The following is a 22,199-nucleotide window of genomic DNA, read 5'->3' as shown; positions in this document are numbered from 1 at the left end:
TTGTGTGTGCTACCATCGCACCCCCACCCCATGCTCATGCCACACTAGCTCTTCTGGTAAAGCTATTGTGAAGTGCAGCGGTACTTAGCTGCTCCCCAGTTCCGATTCTGTACATAACTTGCCTTGCTTGTATAAATAAAGGGTTAAAGAAAGGACAAATGTGCTTACAAACCACAGGGGATGAATCAGAGCAAAGGGGGCAATTATTACCTGTGATTTCACAGCTCAGCAAGCTGTATGCATGTCTGTGTATGTGTGTGTGTGTGTGTGTGTGTGTGTGTGTGTGTGTGTGTATTTGAGCATGTGAGACTAATCCATAACCTGGGTCAGAGGACAGACCCAAACAGTTTTCTCTGATGGTCTCTGCATTTTTCATTCCCCATCCTTTCAATTATTCACTGTGGAAAAACATGGTGGCTTTAACGACCCCCCCCCCCCCCCCCCCCATCACCCCACACCCCCATCACCCCACACACACTCACACAACTCTCTCTCCCTCTTATCCCTCTTTTGCTTCTCTCATTTCTCTTGTGCTCTCTCCTTTCCTCTTTATCCAACCTTAAGGCTTTGCAATGTGCGACCTATTTGCTCACCTAAGTAAAAAGACACATGTAGTGAGGGGGTGACAGCCACTAGCATACAAACACACACACACACACACTCACTCACTCACTCACTCACACATACACACTTTCAACCCTTGACTAACAAGTAGTAATGGCAAAATACAGTATGCGTGTTTGTGTATCGATCTGTGCCAAGGCCACATCATTGAGGAGCAAAAGGAGTAAACCAACAACAAACAAGCTTCAGAGCTCTCTAAGTGGTCGGGTCCAGTCCTGAAGAGTTTTGCTTGCTTGAAGTGGATTTTGTAGCGAGTTGATAACAAAATAATTAGAAAAACAGTATTGGGAAAAGACGTCGCAATTTACAGTGGTGGTTCCACAGATATGGCGTTGACAGTTCAGACGCATATTTTGTTTTGTATGTATGAGAGAAGAGAGAGAGCTACACTAGATACAACGACATTGCACATGCAAGACTTTATCAACAGCTGCAAGAGGATCTGCACGACAAACTGTGGCAGGTTTTACATTCTAAAAGGAAAGAACTCAAGCAAAAGGAGCTGGAACAGCATGGAGTCCCTATGGGTGAAATATTGGCACAACTGCCTATGGTTACGTCAATCAAGGCTCGATCAAGGCTGATAGAGAGTCCATCATCAGAAAGTAGCTTTGGAGTGGAAATTACAATTTAATATAATATAATTTGGATCTGACAAAGCTCAGCTCCAAGGTTGAACTGTGTTTCAGTAGAACTAACCTCTAAAGACAAGAGCCCCCTTTCAGTGAAATGTATTTAAAACATTGTAATCATAGAACATAGGAATGGTTAATGTTTACAGAGAGCAGCAATCAAAAAAGAGGCATCTCTTATTTACCTTTGGCAACGCGTACTTGGGAAACCTCATCTGGACGAACTCATTGCGTCGATAAGACACATAATGCTTGGTGCGATTCCCTGTGGTGACCTGGGAAATTAGCAGAAAAGTGTCAGTACGACAATCATTCCCTCCCGAAAAACTGCAAGAAGTATAGGTCCAAGAGTTAATCACAAAATGAGGTTGTGAGAGAGTAGCACTGCCATCAAATAAAATGCAGTAGTCAGTACTCCAATGTGAAGATCACTGCCATCAGGGTTCACCATCTTTACCTTTCCAACCATCTGCTCTTGGTTATTTAATCAAATCTTTCCATTTCTGAGATAATGAGTAAACTGCAAAATACCCCAAAATGAATTGCCCTCTAATTAAATCTCCCTTGTGCTGATGTTTACCTTGACAAATATGTAGTCATCTTGCACCAACAGAGAGTTGTGGTCAATTTTGCCGAGGAACTGTGCCGTCACCATTTTGTCCGAACAGTTCTGGATGAGGCAGGTAACATACAGAAACCCTGCAGTGACAAACAAAAGAGAAGAGGTGACGCTACAGACAACATAAGACAGAAACACAGAAACCTATATATTTACACACTTACTGTGTGCTGGCACTGTGATAGACTCGACTCACAGACATACAAATGTATGATCTGTGTACAGAACCATGCCCCATTGCCCCATTGCCCCATTGCCCACGTCCTTGTCTGCTGTTGTCAGTGACCATTTAGAAGTATAATTGTCGAATAACTTAAAGAGGCTACTTGTCTGTTGCAAAGCTTGAAATTTAACCAGCAGCCACGTTAGCATCATTGACTGCTGAAATTCAGCCGTTTCTCTCCTCCAAGAGGCGACAAGCTTGCAATAGAGAAAATGCTCATGTGCACAAACTCCCACACACAAGCCTGCTGCAGTACACACATCATTTAGCAATGTAATTTGCACAATGCACAAAGTTCACAAGGTTGTTATAGCAAATTATATTAGCTGTGACCTGTATTCAGAGTTGAGATACATGAGCATAAGTTGGATTGTTCACAACACAGTTCATGCACGAAAACAACAGGGCTCTTGCCAGTATTCTGGAGGTGTAAGTGTACTATAGAATAGGACGCAAGTCAAGTGGGTCCTGCAGAATACAGCTATATAGTTTTAACTGGGCAGCTTGGGCAGCAGTTTATCAATTTACTACCGCTACAATCCAACAAGGTGTCCTGATACTGTTCTTGATTTACAAAAATGCCACCACAAATTCAGTAGCGGGAACCCCTCTGCCACTCAGCAACCACTGCCTGCTACACATGCCTCATCCCCGACAAGTGGATGATTCCTCATTCCTCATTCCCGGCAGCCGCCAATAAGGCAACCGACCTAAAATCTGACAAACTGAATTTGCTTTGATTGCAACTACCGAAGCTGAATGTCTCCTGCTGCACTCTCGCAGTTCTTACTATGAACACGGCGATGAGCCAAGCAGGCTTCTTCCCCACCAATTACAGCGTCAAGTTGCATCACGTCTGATCCCTCAGATTAATGATCCATCAGGTTCTCTTACCACTGATCCTAAAACCATTAACTCAACTATTACTCTCCCTTATATCAGACCGAATTTCCGGCATATAAAACTGAACAGACTTGATGAGCCAGTGTTTCCCACCATAAATTTAGAGGTTGTTAAACGACTTGATTTCTCATTAACTTTAGCAGAAATTACACTTGTAGTTAATCACATGCAAAGTAACAAAGCCCCCAGTCCTCACAATTCCCAAGTGAATTCTAATAAAAATTCCAGAGTAATCTTGCTTAATTTTCGCAATTGGTGTATGTGGACTCTCTGGAACAGGGATCTCTGCCACCAACCCTGAATCAAGCTGCTATAGGACTATAAGACCTTGTTTCATGCAGTTCTTATAGACCCCTCTCCCTAATAAACATTGATGCAAAAGAATCTTGACAAAATGTTAGCACTTCCTCTTTGGTCTGGGCGGCAGCTTTTATTTCCAAAAATACTTTAAAACCTACCCATGCTGCAATCGGCCTTTTATCGGACCTTTGATTCATAGTTGTTTTTGTGCTTCTAACTCGACACATACAAATCACAGAACCCCAGCAAAGCTAAAAAATTAAAGCAGACACTTGTACCATTAGATTTAGATTAGATCTTCTTACTCATGCTTACTTATACTCTTATCTTACTCCATAAGGAATATTATGAATACCCTCTGCTGAGCAAGCTGCTGACTCCTCACAAACATTGTACAGACAAACTTCTCTTCCATCTGGGTGATTGAAGTGTACAATGGAACAGTTGTCAAACTTGTGAAATAAACAAACAAGGTCAAAGCCATGATGAATAATGTATGACATTGTGCTGAATGGTAAGCTCGCAAACTTATAACACCCAAAATTTAAATCTTTACAGGTAGAATTCTAAGTGGAAACATGACTGTGGGAGCATGTTTGACTCAATTCTTGCATGAATAAAGTACAATAAAGCTTCCCTGCACATCAATACCCATACACAAGTACTGTATGTACAGTATAACTCATCCATCGATCGACCACTTCCATTTCTCTGGAGTCCTGTCCCAGGCGCAAACCCCCCCTGGTGAGTCCTAAGCACTGACCAGGAACAATCCCTTGCCTCTTTAGAGACTCCTGAATGCTCTCCTTTAACCTTGGCAATGCCATTCATGACAAGGTGCCACAGGGTGAACAGATTGGCTTGGCATGCCTGATCGCTCCATCCCCTTTGCCTTTCTGTCTATCTGGGCACAGAAAGAAGGAGAGGAAAGACAGAAGAATGAGGAGGAGGGGGACCATGTGGTGCTGTCTCGGCCCAGGAGGAACTCTCAGGCCTGGGCAGCTGGCCCAGACAGACAGCCTCTCTTGCTCGCCCTACACAAACACAGCCAGCCTTGTTTAGGATGATAGTTTACCCATTGCAGACAGCAACTTTCCATATGTGGGTAAGTCTCTATGGTTTCTCCAGGGATTCCATTTAATTAGACTAAAGGCCTTTGGTGTCTTTCCGGAGGAGAGGGTTATGAAGATAGTGTGAGATGGCAAATAAAAACACGTCCTTCATTTTGCCCTCCAATATCACTCTGCCCGCTCAGTTCCATTTAGAGTGGAGGATTGTGGGTAGAGACACCCAAAGGAGGTAGAATTCAATTGTGGATCAGCATTCTGTACACACACTCACGCACTTACATTCCAGCCCATATGCACGATGCAGATACATGCTCACATATAGACATACGATTACTGCTTTAGCCTTTGGAAGGGAGTTAAGTGCTAACCTGTCTGTCTGTCTGTCTCTCTGTCTGTCTCTCTGTCTGTTTGCTGATATGATAATCCAGGTTTATTGCTGTTGCCCTAGAGGCCTATGGCTTTTCTCTTTAATGTATCTATTAACTCCCCATTGAAGCAAGGTCAACCCTTCATCTCATCTATTATCAGCATTTACAGTGTAAGCTATCTCAGAGGAAGCAATACCATACAAAAGGAGATCATTATGTCTTTATTTCATCGGTCGGACACAGTGGCATCAAGAACTAAAAAAAGTCCATCAATTTGTGCGTCCACACCAATAAATGTTTACTCACAGTGGAGTTGGGTTTGTGATTAGGTCCCAGTATGGATGTGGACTCATTTGTGTGGAGTGGACCAGATGTGTTTCAATGTTTTGTGTTATCAGGCTACAGAATGGCCCAGTTTAGTGCATACATTAATGCTTTTGTATTCCCTACATCATCTTTCACAAAACCGTAAAGCTTATTTAAACAACGCACATAAGTAATACTCCTCACAAAGATTTTTTTCACTCTTAAACAATGTTTAGGACTATTCTCAGGAGCATCCCTGATCTCATCCATGTTCTAGTGGAACTGTGCATCTTCATCAACATCAATATTTGCGCTTTGCCTGGAACAGTCTACTCCCTCACACACACACACACACACACACACACACACACACACACACACACACACACACACACACACACACACACACCTCCTCCTCCATAGCCCTGGAACTTACAATAATGGATGGATGCAATTTGTAGCATTCTGCACCTCTTCTCTTAAAACACAGGGCTCTAAAGCAGGTACTTCAAGCTTCCTCGCTGATAAACTGATAAACTATCCCAGCAGAAGCAATATAAAGTAGCTCTTTAATACCAAGCTGCTGTTTAATGTGATGATTTGAGCTGGGCTACCCCTTACAGCTACAGGACTGCACTAATGCACTAATTAACTCACGGGAGCTTTATGATCAAGCTTCCATTAGTTCACTGCATATTTAGCCAGACAGTAAGTAGGTAGCACATTTCATTTACAACCCCCCCGCCCAACTGTTTCAAAGCAGTTTGAAGCCACATGCATTGTGCGTGTTATGAAGGTGAGGTTACTAAGGTGGTGTTGTAAAGGTGAAGAAATAAATGAGGAGATGTAGAAGAGAAAAAATAAATCTCACCTAGAGATCCAAAAACTGAAAACTAATATAAATATGCTAACAAAGTCAAGGGAGAAACAAAGTGTCCTTCCCACCACAAGGACATTACAGAAACTTTACTCTGGTTTGTATCAAGGAGCTAGGAAAAATAGCTGTAAGCGCACAGATCAAACAGGTGGACAAGAAACATTTTTAAACCATTTTGAAAGTCATTCCTAATTAAGTTACAAACTTTTAGGTCCAACACCATGCTAAATAAAAACATGCTGTTGAAAAAAGATGTTACAGAGTCACTAATAAAGTTTGTCACTGTACCTCCACTTGAATCCTGCATTTCCATATGAACCAGATCTGGATCCACATCCACACCAAACACAGACCTGCAACACAGAATCTAAATCAGTGATATTACCTTGAGTACATTTTTATTAGTCATAGAGATCTGTATTAAAGTAGTACATTATGCAGTTCATCTGATTTAAAACCATAAAGAGACTTTATGACTATCTAGGTCCAGGCCATATGGTTAAATTAACTCCAATGGACTCAAAAAAATTCTCTGTCTCACCAACATTTAGGGTTTAATTCAGTTAAGGGTATGTCAAATAAAGCATGACTGACCAGAAGACTTTGTCCTTAGTGACCCGCTCCTGAAGTAAAGTCCACTTCTGGCCCAGGTCTATAGATGCAAAGAGCTGAGCAGAATCGGGAGAAAACCACAATTAGCAGCACGGGAAGAAATACAATTTTCTCATGTAAAATGAGGACAAAGGTCTAAATACCCACTGAAAGTCTAATCCTTTAGTGCATGAAAATATCTGCCTATGGCTACTTACATATGGTCAGTGGTATATATATGGTCAACTACAGTCTGGTGAGCGATTGCAACGTCATCATGTCAACACCTTACTCCCAATATAAGGCTGTACCCCAGCAAAGTAGAGTGCATTGTACAAGATTGCACTGTATTGTGCTTATATAACTTCCTCGTCTCTCTCTCTCTTACATGTATGAGTGTTTGTGTTTACTGCTTTGCATGCTGGTACTTTTGTATAATCCCACTGAAAGTTCCTATTGCACACCCGGCCGTGGGTGGCGGGGGAAAGTCTCTTGGAATAGGTTTCTGCCTTTTGTCCTTATACATAAAGGTTTTCTCAGGAGTTTTCCCCCGTCTTCCTAGAGAGCTTTGGGCAGGCTTGGGAATTATCCTAATTTTGTGGGCCTGTAAAGCCCTTTGAGACATTGTATGTGATGCAGGCGGCCTAAAAAATATGTGAAGAAGATAAGATGGAGTGACTTCGAAGTTGAAGGGAAGGAAATTAAGAAACTACTAGAATATGTACAATAGTGTATCTTGTAAAACAGAAATATAGAGGACATCACATGTACCGTTCAACACTTAAATGACCTTCCTATTCCTAAAACAATTACAAATACCTTTTGTGTTTGTGGGTGTGTGTGTCACTGGGGCCATCGTTGCTGTGTTATTAGAAACATTTTTGTTTGTTTCATCAAATTTCAATCCATCACACATACTCTGCGTAGTATGCGTGTAAGTATAAAGTTGAGTCTGTCTGCGATTAAAATCTTCTTCTTTTGCCCTCAGGTCTCCCATCATCTTCCAGCTAAATTACTTTTTGGTCACGAAGAGTGGATTCCTCTCTTCCATCTGCAGTCAGCCCATACGGAACTGATTAAAGCCTAATTGAATTTCTTGTTTGATTAAGTGTAAATTATTAAAGTTGAGGAGTTGAAATGCTCAAAGTTATGAGGATCCTTAAAGACCTAATGTCCCACCTCAACAGAATGCTTTCAGATTGGTGTGTGTGTGTGTGTGTGTGTGTGTATTTGACCTACCATGGAAAACATTTTTTTTGTATTTGTGATGTCAAATGATGCATGAGGCAGATCAAAAACTGTATCGCTAATATCATTTAGCCTTTATATTAACCCTGATCATTTTACAAATGTGTATGTGACTCTAGGTTTGAAGATCAGTAATTGCCTTTAGCGCCTCCACTTAGCTGCCCCAAAACATTATTTTTTAATTAGACCTTTAATAATATAATTGGATCACACATAGACAAACAATTCACACCAATTCTTCATCAATATTTGAGTTGCCAGTTTACCTAACCTGCAAGCGTCTGCACTTTGGGAGGACTGTGTTAGTGTTATTGCCCTGCAGCTGTATGTAGAATATGGTAAATCAATCATCAAGCTGTTGCCCCTCAGGTTAATGTTCTGCTGGTTTGCTGGTTTTTAAACGTTTACTCCGTGGAGTCTATTGGTTGCGTAACATCAAAACCATCTCCTTGTTTGTCCTTTCAACTACAGCATACACGTGTACAGTTTTTTAGGTGCTTCAGCAGCATTGTGTTACTCACCCGTCCTTCCTTGCAGTACGCCAGGAGCTTGTCCTCTTCCTTGGGGTGGAAGATGACAATGTCCGGCGTAAAAGAGACGGACTGCCGCTGGAAGGAAGAACCCTCATCAGTGCTGATAAACAGCATCTGATCGCGTTCATTTATGGATGAACCTGCAAGTACGACCTGTACGAGAAAGACAGAAAACATGGATTAAGGAAGAAGAAGAAAAAAAAGCAGGACAACTGACGAGTCACCAGGCTGGGCATTATACAAAAAGACATTTTTCTCATGCCAGTACATTGCAATATTTATATTATCAGTGCAATGCAATGCTTAAATTATGAATATAAATATGTCCATGCAAACCCATTAATACATTTATTCAAGGCCATTCTCAGAACTTCCCTCACCTTTACACGTAACACTAGTGAGTTCTATCATATCAACAAATAAATAATTGGTTATTGAAAGCGTTTCATGCTTCTTCTATAATTCGGATTTCAGATGAGTGTAAGTGTCAGTGTTCTTCAGACTTACCAGAGGTGTTAAGCACCTCTCAGGTGAGTCACACAAATAGTGCAGCGTTTCCCATGGAAGAGGACAGACTGTAGCTATCCATGGTTTAGACTTAGGATTTAAGTCTCTTTAAGTTCTCTGCACCTGGTCCTCTCCAGGTGGGAGCTGTTTAAACCGCAGTGCTTCTGTTTAATATGTGCTGGGAAACACAAATTCATTTCCACAGGATAACTCATGGCCAAAAACCACACAGAAACTCTGGCTGAACACAGTGGACTGAGACGTTTCCACACTCCTTCAGTAACAGGCTGCTTCACCCACAGTGTAGGAAGGTGATTTACCACAGGTCCTTCTGTCCTGCTGCTGTCAGATTCTGCAGCAGTGCACCTAGTAGGCCATACACACACACACCAAAGCACTCTCAGGCCCACCTTGTGCATTATCAATACCCCTTCGTTCAGCAGTGCCAAGGCGCTATCCTATGTACAATATTACGCAACACTGCTGATTCTTTACCATGTGCAATAATGCAACACTGCATATATTTTTCGCCTACTCTGACTGCTACTACTGCTATTATCACTATTGTTTGTTTGATTTATATTATGCTCTTGCTTGCTGTGTACTATGCTCTTGTTTGTAATGTACTATCCTTTGTAAGCATGCGTCTGCATGTAAGTCTATTACCCACAGTCGAAATTCACCAACCAAATGATAAGATGATGAACTTTTGACGGAGCAACATAAACGAGGAAGGGGGACTCATATTACAATTTCTGTCCTGTACCAGACACTGTGATCCTGCTAATTCAAAAGACTTTAATACATTCTTTCTCAGTAACCATTTCCTCTGAGAAATAACTCAAACGTTGTGAAGTACACTGCTACTATTGTGTGCAACAGATAAAAGAAACTTCTAAACTTCATTTTTCTCCTCTGGAAACTGAGTAGTAGATATTAGGGAGACTTATAGAAACAAAAGAAGGCTCCTTTTAATCAGAAAAAGTCCGAAATCCCAGTGTGAAACATGCCCGATATGAACAACTTTTGATAATGTTTTTTATCCCTGTTAAATAGAGTGAGAATAGAATGACAATGAGCAACTGAATAAAATATATCAAGGTTTGTCCAAAGTTAAACTGCAATACTTGTGTGCCTGCCAAACCGTAGAGTGGAATTGGGATTTAGATGAAGTATAGGGTACATAGTCTTTATTTCAGCACTAATAAGTAAATCAATGGTAACAATGTATCATTCATTATAACATTTAACATATAACATCAGTCTCAGTGAAATAGCAATGAATAGATAAACAGCATGGACTTTGATTTCCTCGCTCATTGTTCTTTCGATAAACACATTTTTACACTAATAAACTGGCATCGGACTCTGCCTCTCTCTCATTCACAGAGTTTTCTTTCTGTAAATTTGCTTGCCAATTGGGTGGATTGCTAATTGTGTGTGTGAAAGCAAACAGCACTGTCAACGATGGAATGGAATGAAAGCACATACGATGCTATAAAGGTGGGTATTGTGAAGTGGTAGCGGAAAATACCGCTACCATATTTTGAGATATGCCAGTTTATATGGGGAACAAGCCACTCAGCATGGAGTGCTCGCCCAACAATAAAGACGAAGTGGACCATTTGCCAACACTGCAGAGACTGGTGCCCTTCTAGAAAGATGAACATGTCAAAAGCTGTGCAGCTGAGCCAATTAAATGCATTCATGGTTATGGATAATTCGTTGTGCTTCCCGGCAGCATTTACAGGTGTGCATCACAGACCTGATGTGTGCAGGCTTAACACATTTTGTCTTTACATGTCTGCTCCAGGCTGCCTGAATGTGAAGATCATATCCTGCAATACTGGGACAGTCGTCCTAACAATGTTTCTGCCGACATTCAACATTGTCTGTGTGATATCTCTCTCTCTGTCTCTGTCTCTCTCTCTCAGTGTGTGTGTGTGTGAGAGAGAGAGAGAGAGAAATAACGAGCGAGAGCAAGTGAACATTCAGTAAAAATGTCAGTCCACCTCTCGTCTGGATTTGAATCTTTTTTTTCTTCTCTGTACAAATCTAAGTTTCCTACTGATACGACCACAATGAATCAGTTCCTGGCCAATCTCAAAAATCGGACCATTGAAAAATACCCAATCTATCTGGAAGGATTATATTCAATCAAAGCAACGCAAACCAATAAAGCTCCAGGTCCTGATGGATTTCCTATAGAGTTTTTAAAGACATTGATTAATAAACTGTCACCTTTGTTGATGTTTAATGAATTTCTGGAGAATGCTATGCTATCTTTCACACTGATTGAAGCTTCAATAGCTCTTCTTCCAAAATAAAGACAAAGTTTTGGTGAAAACTATTGCTCTTAGAGGATTTTAACTAGTTATTTCCAAGGATCAAAATGGTTTCATTAAAGGAAGTCAATTATCTTTTAATATTTGCACTATTTTAAATATAATTCCCTCAACACACATTGGAAGCTGAATGGTTTGACAGGGTACTTATTTGCAGAATTAAAGAAATGTGGTTCAATGTATCAGTTGGATGAGATTATTATTCATAGGAAGAATTTTATATTAGTTGCTGTTTTAGACCCTCCCTATGTCAAGCAACCCTGCCCATTGTCCCTCAGATCTCTGTTCTTGAGCTTTGAAGTGCCGACCATCCAATTGGAGTATCCTGCAAGGTCTTCCCCTAGTTGGTCTCTCCACTGAAGCAGCCAGATTGCTCAAAAACCCCAAGGACTGCTGTTGTGTGGAGATGCCTTATGTGAGCCACTCGTCTCTGTTTGCTACCACTCATCCTGCTGTTGGACTGAGAGCTCAGCATTTGTAAATTATGAGAAGTTTGCTAGTGTTGTGTTTGAGTTGTGTTCAGTTAGATTCAGGTGTATTTTCCTTTGTTCTGTGTTATCTAGATTTGAGTTGTTAGGGAGATCTCTTTGGTTTGATGTTGCATATTTTGGCACCACCCTTGTCCTTCCTCTTTGATCATTTGTCTCTGTTCAGGTTAATATGGACAGAATGGATTAATGCCCTCAGGTCCTTAGAACATTATAAGCCAAATCAATCGATTTCAGTACATTCCAACCCAGGGAGAGACAGGCAGAGATGTAAGAGGAGAAGGGGAGAAGGATAGCAGTGAAAACCCTTTTGCACTTGATACATACCCTTGAGAGGTTTTTCCTCCACCTTCTTTCCTTGATCTATTTCTCCAGTTCCTTTCATGTTCCCATTGTGCTTGATTGTCTGTTTGTTTTGGGTGTCTCTTCTCTCCCCCTGCAGTTCAGTCTATCCTGGTGGCTCCTCAATACCTCCATCCACTCTCTCTCTGTCTCTCAATCTAACCCTCTGTACCCGATGATAGACAGCAGGTCTAAACCCTCCATTAGCTGAAAGAGACAAGGATCAAACCTCAGGGAAGCTCTCTATCGCTCTTTTTTTAATAACACCCTTCTCTCAAATAAAGATGAGAAGAGAGTGAGAGGGAGGAGAGAAAGGTAAAGCGGGAGAAGAACCTCCCATTAATTATTCAAGGTATAATTACATAAAGTTAAATAAACCTGTACCTCCCTGCCTAAGGCTGCTTTGTATGTGCAATGTGTCTCTGTGCAGCTGTGAAGGAATGGGAAAAGGGGATGTAATCCTTGGAAGTATTCTCGGTATTCCCTAAGACAAGATGGCTGACGAACAGGAAATTGGAGCCATGGATGTTAGGAGAAAGCATCAGAAAAATTGAAAAGATGCACTGCAAAGAAGCAATGTAGAGGGGAACCCTACGAAGGATGACAGGTAAAGGTGGAAGCATTGATGAATGACACCCCAAATGTGCGAACAGTGTCATGCATGATGGAAAATGAATTTGCAAGGGCTCGAAAAGAGCTCATATACGCCAAAAAAATATCATTTCAGAACCAGTTTACACAGGAACTGGACCCTGTAAGAGAATTTCTGAAAATAACTAAGGAGTGGATTGCAGGGATTGGGTTTGACTTAGTTCCCCCGGATTAACCAATTAAACCAAAATAAAATAAAAACCAAAATTCATAATTCATAAGTCATATTTCGCTTCATACTTGTCAACAGTAATTGCTATTTCCTGCTGTGAGGTCAATTATCTGTGCTGTATAGAGCCTTCGAAATAAACTCAGCATAGCTCTGAGCAATTGTTTTGATAACAGGTTGAAAAAGCACAACTTGTTCTTAGCTTTAAAGTGAATATAGCAAAAAGGAGCTGAAATATAAAAGCTTTGGATAAAAGCGTCTGCAAAATGCTCGTAATGTAATGTAATATAAAATATGTTGAAACAAAAACATGAGGGTGGATAATGATTTCAACTGGTGTGGAGTGGTTGAATGGAAGCAACGGAACAAATGACAATTAGCTCAGTTATTTCAAAAGAGTGTTACGTGGCACTTGCATGGAGGAGAAAATTGATTTGAACAGATACAGAGTATTGAATTGGCTGGCTTTACAAAAAGCAGTTTTTGTCACTTTCTCAGTAATGAGCAGTCATTCTGATCATGGCTCATATTTCTTTTTTCATTTCTTTTTTTTTACTTCTCATTTGTGTCTTTACCTCATTCTCTTCCATCTCTAATTTCTCTCCTTTTGCTTCTGATTTGATCGCTTAAACTGCTGTCAATTATTTTATTGGATTTGAATCTTACTGAATGTGTAAAAATAAAGCATGTACTGTACATGCAGTCTGATGTGCCGTCATCTGTGTACAAGTTGATATTCACCGCTTGGTTGCAAAAACAAATGCTGTTGCCATTAGGGTAATTTCTTCTCTTCTCTTCTTTTCTTTTTTCACATTCATTAGCCTATTCTAAGAGCATTGATTAACTAAAGCTGTCAAGAACATTGTCTTTACTTCATTTAGCTTGCTTTGACAAAAAAGGAGATGGGTTTTAGAAGGATTACAGTGAGTTAACAAGAGTGATGGAAGAATGAGAGGAAAGTAGTCCAGGGTCGTAGAGAGGTTGGGAAATAAGCAGAGAAAGGCAGGGAGAGTTGAATGGTGGAAGAGTGACAGGTTGAGAAGGAAAGGGAAGAGGGGAGGAAGGAGGAAAACACTAATTGAGAAAGAGAAAGGAGGGATTAAAAGTAAAGTAAAACCTCAAAAAGAGCAATTAAGGGAGGAAAGGAGAAAATGAGAAAAAGCAAGTGTTTCGTAGCAGGGCACATCTTATATATAAGAAAAAGTATTCTTGCAAAGTACTTTTTTTTTCTAAAGCGACAAGAGACATGATTTCTATCTATTCAATCAAGTGTTGCTGAACATTAAAAAATTGACATCACAATATGAAAGCACCTGCCCTGGATCCCCTTCAACATTCAGCAGTTGTACTGTTTAACCTGCATGTTTCATGTTCCATAACCGAGTTCTCTATTGTTTGTGAACATGAATGCATGAACACACATGCAAAACTCACAGATGCAAATTGAAAATACACACAAACATTAATATGTCTGCCAGTGCCCTTTGCATATACAGTCATTCTCTTACTTCGCCCCACATGATGAACACTTTAATAAAAGGCTCCACTTTGTCTCCATGTGTCCAGTCAGGTCAATCCTCTCACCCAGCTGGAGGACTATTTGCTCTGTAACTACAGTCAAACAAAGGCCTCCCATGCATCTTGAAAACAGCTGCTGAAAATGACAGTGCCGGATAATGGAGCACGAAGAGCAAGCACGAATGAATAAAGTGGTATTTAGTCAGGGTGTTTGGTTTTTGCTGCTATGCCCAAAGCCAGGATGAATTACTGCTGCCTTGCAGCATGGAGGGGTTATTAGAAAGGAGGAAGAGGAATGGAAGGAGGGAGGCACATAAGAGGGTAGAGATAAGATATTATAATGAGGTTGTCATAACTACTGAAGTAGTAAAAGCACACATGAAAAATACTATTAATTCACTATGATTAAATAAATCAAACTCAATTGAATAAATGGGACTATACATATTGATGAAGAAACTTTACTATATATCACATTACTATAAAGTGAGTCATTTATAGGTCATTACTGTTGACCTATAAATGTTTGACTGTTTGACTTTTGAGTTGCTCGTTCCTGAGGGGTGAGTCATTTGTCCCTCTAAGCAAAGTGAATGCCATTATGACACTGGCTCAACCCTTGAAAGATATCTGAAAGCTACAGAAGCCCGAATCTGGGATCGTTTCCACTGCTCTGACATGAAAGCAGACTTTGGTCAACCCTGGCCCACATGCCACTATAGCGTTCCATGGAACATTCCAACATCAAGTAAACTTATTCCTCTTCCCATAATTGACAACTCTTTTGACTTCATTGGCATGGGCATTGGAGGCTTATCACCAAAGTCTGCCTCGGGTCAGGAATATATCTATATCGTAGACTATGTCTGGGCTATCCCCTGGGCTATCCCCTTCAGGAAAGCAAAAACCAAGAGCGATGCCTGCAAGCACTTCCCCCTCTTCAGTCGGCTTGGAATTCCCCGAGATATCCTCACCGATCACTGAACACCCGTCCTCTCCGACCCAATGCAGGAGCAATTACACACTTCCGTCTACTACCCACAAACCAATGGTCGGTCAAAGGTCTTAACCAAACGCTGAAGTGCAGGTTCAATGTGCGTGATGACTAAGAATGGGGCCCAATTGGGATTTAAGTTCCTCAAGCATCCACTGGCTTCATCCCCTTTAAGCTCATCTTCAGACGACAACACCAAGGTGGTATATGTGGCCAAGGAAGCCGGAACAACAGCCTTCATCCACTCGCAAAACCATTGAGCATGTTGACCAGATGCAGGAACACAACAAGCGGTCCAGCACCCACAGCAAAAGGCTCCAACCAGCCAGCTTCAGCCCTGCGAATTCCAACCTGCGTGTGTGTTCGGCAAAGAGCTGTACTGGTCAAGTGTGATGCTAATAGAAAAAGACTGAAGCAAGTTGTTGTAGGAAATGTTTGTGACAGGCTGCCAGCTCTCAGTGTTATGGTGTGTATCCTTGGTGCCATTGTATATCTACCCCTTTCACTGGCACCTGCTTGAATGTATTTGGATTAGTGTGTGATACTGTTCCGCTTTTTTTACCAGTTGTCCTTTCGCGAAAAGGGTTCTTATTTTCTTCCATTTGTTTCAAAGTCAACTTATACATCACAGCAACAGAGAATTCACAAGACTGAGAGCTGTTGATGTGTTTACAGTATGAAGGCTCTGCTGCTTCTATTGTCCTATCTAATAAAGAAGCAAATTTAATGAATAAATAAACCTTTGCAGACCATTTTCAATCCTCGTCCTACTGACAGTATTTCTCAGATGGTAACTTGACTGTTGAACCTGGATACCTTTGCCTTTTGTACTAAATATCATGCCAATTAAAACATATAGATCAGTCAGCACTAAATGCAAAACTTTTCTTTAGAATTTGTGTATAACATATGTTCTGTATATAAAAAATGACATGTAAGATAACATGTAAAGTCCAAACATCATTACCACCTCGGAGCTGCAGTCCACAGGAGGTTACACTTAGCAGACTCAAGGTTAAGTAAGTGTGTAGTTGGTAGTTTTTTTTTGTTTACCCTCCCAGGCATTTGCTAAGCAGTGAATTGGTTAGGGGCTGAGGATAAACAGTTGCAGAGCACCACTTGCTTAATCATTCTAATTGCAACTATTTTTTTTCCTTCCTTTCTCTCCTCTTACTTCGTCTCCCTTCCACCTTTGTTATCCTCAGCTCTTCTTCTGTTCCTTCGTTTTCTCCTTCCATTTTCTACCTTCACTGTTGAAAGTCTCCGTTTGTCTTCCTTATTACTTTCCACCCTGACCTCCCCTGGACTCCTCTGACTCTTCACTCTAGTTCCCATTTCTTTCCTATTACTTTCCATCTTTGTTTCATTCCTGCCACTGTTCCTTCCTTGCGTTCTTACATTCTTTATTCCCTACTTTTCATTTGTACTTTCTTTCCTACTTACTCCCTGTAATACATTTAACCGTCCATCTTTCCTCTTTTGTCTTGCATCTGTTAAATTTTACTGTGGAAACCTGAGTGTACTTTTATTGCACAATATGTGTTTACCGGTAATGGAATACTATGATATTGATAATGTTTTACTGCTACTCTTGCTTGATTAAAGGATTAAGAGAGTTCTTCCACCTTGTTCTCTCCTCTATATCTCCTGACTCTGACCCTCCCTCCTCCTCTCCCCTCTCTCTTATTACCTCGATGGGATCCATAAAAGGACTGCACAGTGTGATGAGGCTAATGATAATTAAATAGCCTCATCATCAAACAGTCATTATGGCAGATTGTCCTGCTTGCCCTCACTCCAAATGGCAGACAGCCTGACACCAACCGTCTGTTAGTGATTTAAACAGTGAAGATAGGGAGGTGAATTTGCTCGCTCTCTCTTTCTGACGCCGTTTTTCCCCCCATGAACCTCGACTCTGTTGTGTCTGGTTTATTGGTGTTAATTGTGCACATGTGTATTCAATATGCAGAAAGTATCCAGCTTTTTTTTAAAGCAATTATTCATATTCACAGAATGCAACACCTGTAGAAATTATGGGAACATTGAAAGTACAGCGACCATGACAACCAGGAGAATGACTGATCTGAGAGCGGCTGATGAGAGTGGCAGGATTCATGTAACGTTCCCGTGCTTTCACCATTGTAACATAATGCAGACATCATCTTTGTTTATACTGTTTAGTAAAATCAGGGTTTCTACATTTATTGGACAAGCAAATCCCCGGAAACAATGTAAGCAACCACATGTGCAAGAGCATGTATAGCATCAAGTGTGAATTTTATACTTAGCCTTAGTTGTTAAGTAGAATGGAAAATAGACTATTTGACCCTTTTTTAAACAAATTAAAAAGAAGGTCATATTTTTTTCTCAATTTACATAACAGTTAATAAAAAAGTCTATCTCAATCTCAAACGGTAACTTGACGGATTAACCAGGATACATTTTCCTTTCATATAAAATTATAATGCTAATGAAAACATATAGATTTGTGTAATGAGCTGAATGTATTTATGTCTGAGAAATGGGGCAAACCAATCTGGAAAATCTTGAACATGTTAAATTAAGTACAAGATCATTTTCAGAAATTGCAGGCAGAGCAGCAGTGTGTTAATTTGTTTGTTTGAATTATGAAAATGATGATTTGGGGGAAGGAATAAATTAGAAACAATGTAAAAAAAGAAAAATGTATTTGCACACCAGCACTCATTACAGTGAATGCCAAAAACGCTGTCTGATATGAATTTAATAGCATCTCATTGCTGCTGTGCAGTAAATTGTGGCCTTGATGAATGATCGCAGTATTAATTTGTCTTTCCAATAGAAGGGTTCAGATCAGGAGCCTAATTTCAGTTTTGTGGTCTGTTCTGTCATCTATTCGCCGATAATGGAGGTTTCTTTCAACAAGTACTCTTTACCGGTTTTGCTTTAAAACCCAGTGAGCATTAATCAGCATTACAAATCATCATATGCCTGTCTGACCCTCTGATGAGGGCTGTCCTGAATGAAAAGCACTCTATGCAAATGCCGGACCATTGAACAATGTTTCTGCCAAGTTTGGAGGGAATTGGAAGAATGGTGCTTGTAACTCCACACAAACATACCAATGTACAAACAAACACACACCGCTCTCCAATTATAGTAGTATAAAATGGTGGGAAGGTGGGCTCAAACAAAATGCAAATGAGGGTGATACACAAGTAAACACCTTATAAACTCATTTAACTTTGAGAACAAAGGTACATTTGCATAAAGATACACATTCACTAACCACTACCTGTCAGCGCTGGGCAACATCATGCCCCCCGCCCGCCAACACACATGTAGTTGTTAAATGATGGTGATCAAAGACGGCATCCTGCAGAGTATTTGCATTAATATGACATATGACAGCACTCCCTTCCCTTCCTTTTATTTCCATGCACCCATTCTAAATTTAGAGAGAGAGACCGCCCCCCTAATGACAGCGTCTCTCGCTACCATTCCCTTCAATGTTTTGAATTCCAAATTACCTCCCCCCACCCCACCTGCCATTACCCTCTTGTTGGGGAAAATGATAGTGAAGGCCATCAAAGATTAAAGCCGTGTGGGAGTCAAAACAGCTATGGCCACATTCTGCAAGATGTGCGAGTGGGTGGATGGGAGGAGGTTGGGGTGAGTGCGTGTCTGCATAGGAAATCGACTTGGGTTATATTTGGGGACTGCAGCTTTGAATAACAAACATGCTGTGGGTCACATGGTAGGGAGGGAGGGAGAGAGAGAGGGAGAGAGAGAGGGAGAGAGAGAGAGAGAGAGGAGAGAGAGAGAGAGAGAGAGAGAGAGAGAGAGAGAGAGAGAGAGAGAGAGAGAGCTGTTTACACGGAAATTCTTCATGAATGTTTAATGAATTTATGAGACTTTCCCAAAGACATCATTTTGTGAGGATCTAAAATTATCCTTGGTCTGGTAACTGGACAAACCAAATAAATGTATAACTTCTGAGAAGGTGCAAAAACTGTTGGCAAAAATAAAATGTGTCAGTTTAAATCAAAGGAAATACACAAAAATGTGATCATATAAATATTATCTCTAAATCTCTAAAAAGCAGTAATAGTACTAGCGATGTTTCCTACTCAAAACCTGTATAAATGTATCAAAGCAGCCGATGTGCAAGTTCTTCTCTACAAAGCTTAGGTGTTGTTTCTTTAGAAGTGGACCCTCAAGGTAGGTCAAACATTTAATACATTTCCACTTACAAAATAATTTGTGGAATCAGCCTCTGGAATGTTTCAATTTGCAGGACAACAAACGCACAAAACGCCTACCACACTTTACTGTAGACAAGCACAACACTTTTCAATCCGTGTGATTCATCATCTGTGAGAATCAAAGTAAAATTCTGATGAAGCACAAATTGTTTGATTTTTATTTTTATGCCAAATGGAAGACTGGATCAGATTGGTTTTGAAAACATGAGGACATGAATGTGCAGCTCTGCACTGAGCCCTCATAATCATCAAAAAATAGCAATGTGAGAAAATGTGAGCAATGAGTGCCTGAACATTATCTGCACTCCAGTTCTGGAACTTGAGTAGCATGCACGTAATCAGGATAATAAATGGACTGTATGAACACAGCTCACGTACTCAGTTGAGCCATATTCAATATATAAGTCAAAGCCTGTGGGTCAGATAAGACTGTGGCAGCTCTTGGATTAGAGAGGACGATGCATATCCCTGTCTATCTGCATCTTTCCCCTTCTAGGTTCAATTGTACTGAAGATAATTAAATTCACTGTGAAATGTTGCTGTTAAATCTGAGTGGGACCTGAGCGTGTTCAGCCATACTGAGCAAATGAAAGTAATACCCTGGCATCGCTGTTCACTTACCAGGCCTCAACACTACACATGTCTTGTGGATTCCCAAATAGAACTGTGTGTTGACATTTTATTCATCAGGATATGATTGTGTTGAACACATTGAGCACAGAAACTGTATCCACAAATGTGTGTAAATGTGTGCATGCATGTGTTTACACTGTGTAAATATAAAACGTATCACCAATGAGATGATTTTCTGAGTGCATTATTGCATGATTGCATTAAGAAAGCACATTGTGAGCACATTAATAGAGCAATATTAATATGAACTTGAAAATGCATTTCCTAAAGACAATGCACCATGATTTCCTCATGCTGCAGCTGAAATCCATACAGACTCGGGTAAACATCAGGTAAATCTTTCATTACTTGTGGGACAAAGAGTCTGTCTGTTCCGTCTCAGTCTCAGATCCTTTCTGTGGTGTGAGATTTATTTTGTTTGTGAGGAAAACTTAAGCAAAGCCCCTTGCCACATTTTAAAGAAAACGCTCATTTGGTGATATAAACTGCAGGATTCACTTGCCAAGACATTGGCTGGATTTGCTTTATCCTGGGTGTTCAAGTACGACAGTGATGATTCGCCTTTCTGTTCCGCTTCAGTGAGGATGTGGCGAAGACAGAGATGCTTTAAAAAAGAATGTGTGTGTGTGTGTGAGAGAGAGAGAGAGAGGGTTGGTATGAGGCGGAATAAAGGGCGGGTTTGGCTGTTTCCTATTGATCCGATCCAACCATGTTACTGTAACTCTACACTTTTCTACTTGCAATCAAGGGAAGAGCTCCATTCATCAGTCTGTGGTTTACCTTGATAAACACAGTTTGTCACCGCATCTATCAAATGCAACTTAAGACCATACTACACAAAGAGAAAGCCATATATCAGCAACATCAAGAAACAACACATCTGCACTTTCAGTATTTCTTCTTCCGGTCGTTCCACAGTTTCAACATTTCAAGCATATAGAGCCTCGACAACAGAACAACATCTAAACAAACAAAAGTGAAAATGTAATTTTATTTATGCCAGAATGTCAGATGCCTACTAATTAACAAAAATATTCAGACATTTTTGAAGATAAACTACAAAAACGATCTGTGTCTTTTAACCTTGAAATATAAACAGAACCCCTCAAGACTTCTTTTAAGCTTGCAGACCACAATGTAAATAACTTTGCGGTCAGGATATGCTTGTTGTAAACAACTATATAAAGGTCTTGCACTGGGTGAGAGAGATAAACCATCTTTGGCCCGCAGCAAATCATCCACGGTTCAGCAAAAGTTCACCTTCGCTTTTTACATCACCTCCTCTTCTTTTTCCATCCTTCCTGCTATCACTCCCTTCCCCTTGTCCCCTAGCACTCAAACAGCTTTGGCTCTTCTGAAATATTTAAAACAATGAAGCCACCACTTGCCCTCAAAAGCTTAAAGTTGAAAATCACTTCTTTCAACTGCAAAATGATTTCTCAAGGTGCTGACATTCCACCCAGAGCTGATGAATTATCCAGCACCCCAGAATGACATCATCCCAAACATGATTTTTGTTGGGATTATCAAATAAAAACGTCATAAACATAAATTGTCTTTGACGTCTTCAAACAAAGGCACTCAAGCAATGACCTTCTTTAGTTCATATTCATCCAACATGCTGTAAAAACCAAAAGATGTCTGATCTTGGTGCAACAACCAACTTGCAGCTGTTTAAAAATATATCCTCAAAAAGGGAGAAAATGCTTGTCTCAGCAAAGGACTACAAAATAAGAAAAAGAAATCCAAAGGCAAAATCTGAGGATGCTGATAAGTGGCTTGATTTTGTTCTCACAGAGATTTTCAGTGAATAAACTAAGCGAAGACTTCCCTTCCCCCCACAGCACTTCATTTAGGCCAAGTTAAGACTCAGGACAAATCCCCATGTCAGTAAAATGACAATGAGCAAATAATTTAAAAAATGAAATTTAAAACCATGGGATTATTCCTCTTTTTCCGTTGTTACTGCGACACTTGGTGAACACCCAGCAGCTCCACCCTGCTGCATGTCTTC

The 22,199-nt window shown here is 40.5% G+C and overlaps 1 protein-coding gene across 4 annotated transcripts in view; it reads right to left on the bottom strand.

Moving 5' to 3' along the window:
* The window catches only part of sorcs2 (sortilin-related VPS10 domain containing receptor 2), a 114,976-nt gene that overhangs the window by 17,789 nt on the left and 74,988 nt on the right, over window positions 1-22,199 (bottom strand). For all 4 annotated transcript variants that reach the window (XM_076143878.1, XM_076143879.1, XM_076143880.1 and 1 more), the window contains exons 4-8: window positions 8,283-8,447; window positions 6,517-6,590; window positions 6,211-6,275; window positions 1,837-1,955; window positions 1,442-1,531 (exon numbers count right to left, since the gene is read on the bottom strand). In XM_076143878.1, the coding sequence (XP_075999993.1) occupies window positions 1,442-1,531; window positions 1,837-1,955; window positions 6,211-6,275; window positions 6,517-6,590; window positions 8,283-8,447 (513 nt within the window). The remainder of the gene's footprint in view (window positions 1-1,441; window positions 1,532-1,836; window positions 1,956-6,210; window positions 6,276-6,516; window positions 6,591-8,282; window positions 8,448-22,199) is intronic.

Source organism: Genypterus blacodes, unplaced genomic scaffold (genome assembly GCF_046128005.1).
Source record: "Genypterus blacodes isolate CSIRO-AG114 ecotype Tasmania unplaced genomic scaffold, CSIRO-AGI_Gbla_v1 ptg000027l_1, whole genome shotgun sequence".
Classification (NCBI taxonomy): domain Eukaryota; kingdom Metazoa; phylum Chordata; class Actinopteri; order Ophidiiformes; family Ophidiidae; genus Genypterus; species Genypterus blacodes.
The sequence above is the reverse complement of the archived record's forward strand: the minus strand, read 5'-3'. Positions and strand labels throughout refer to the sequence as shown.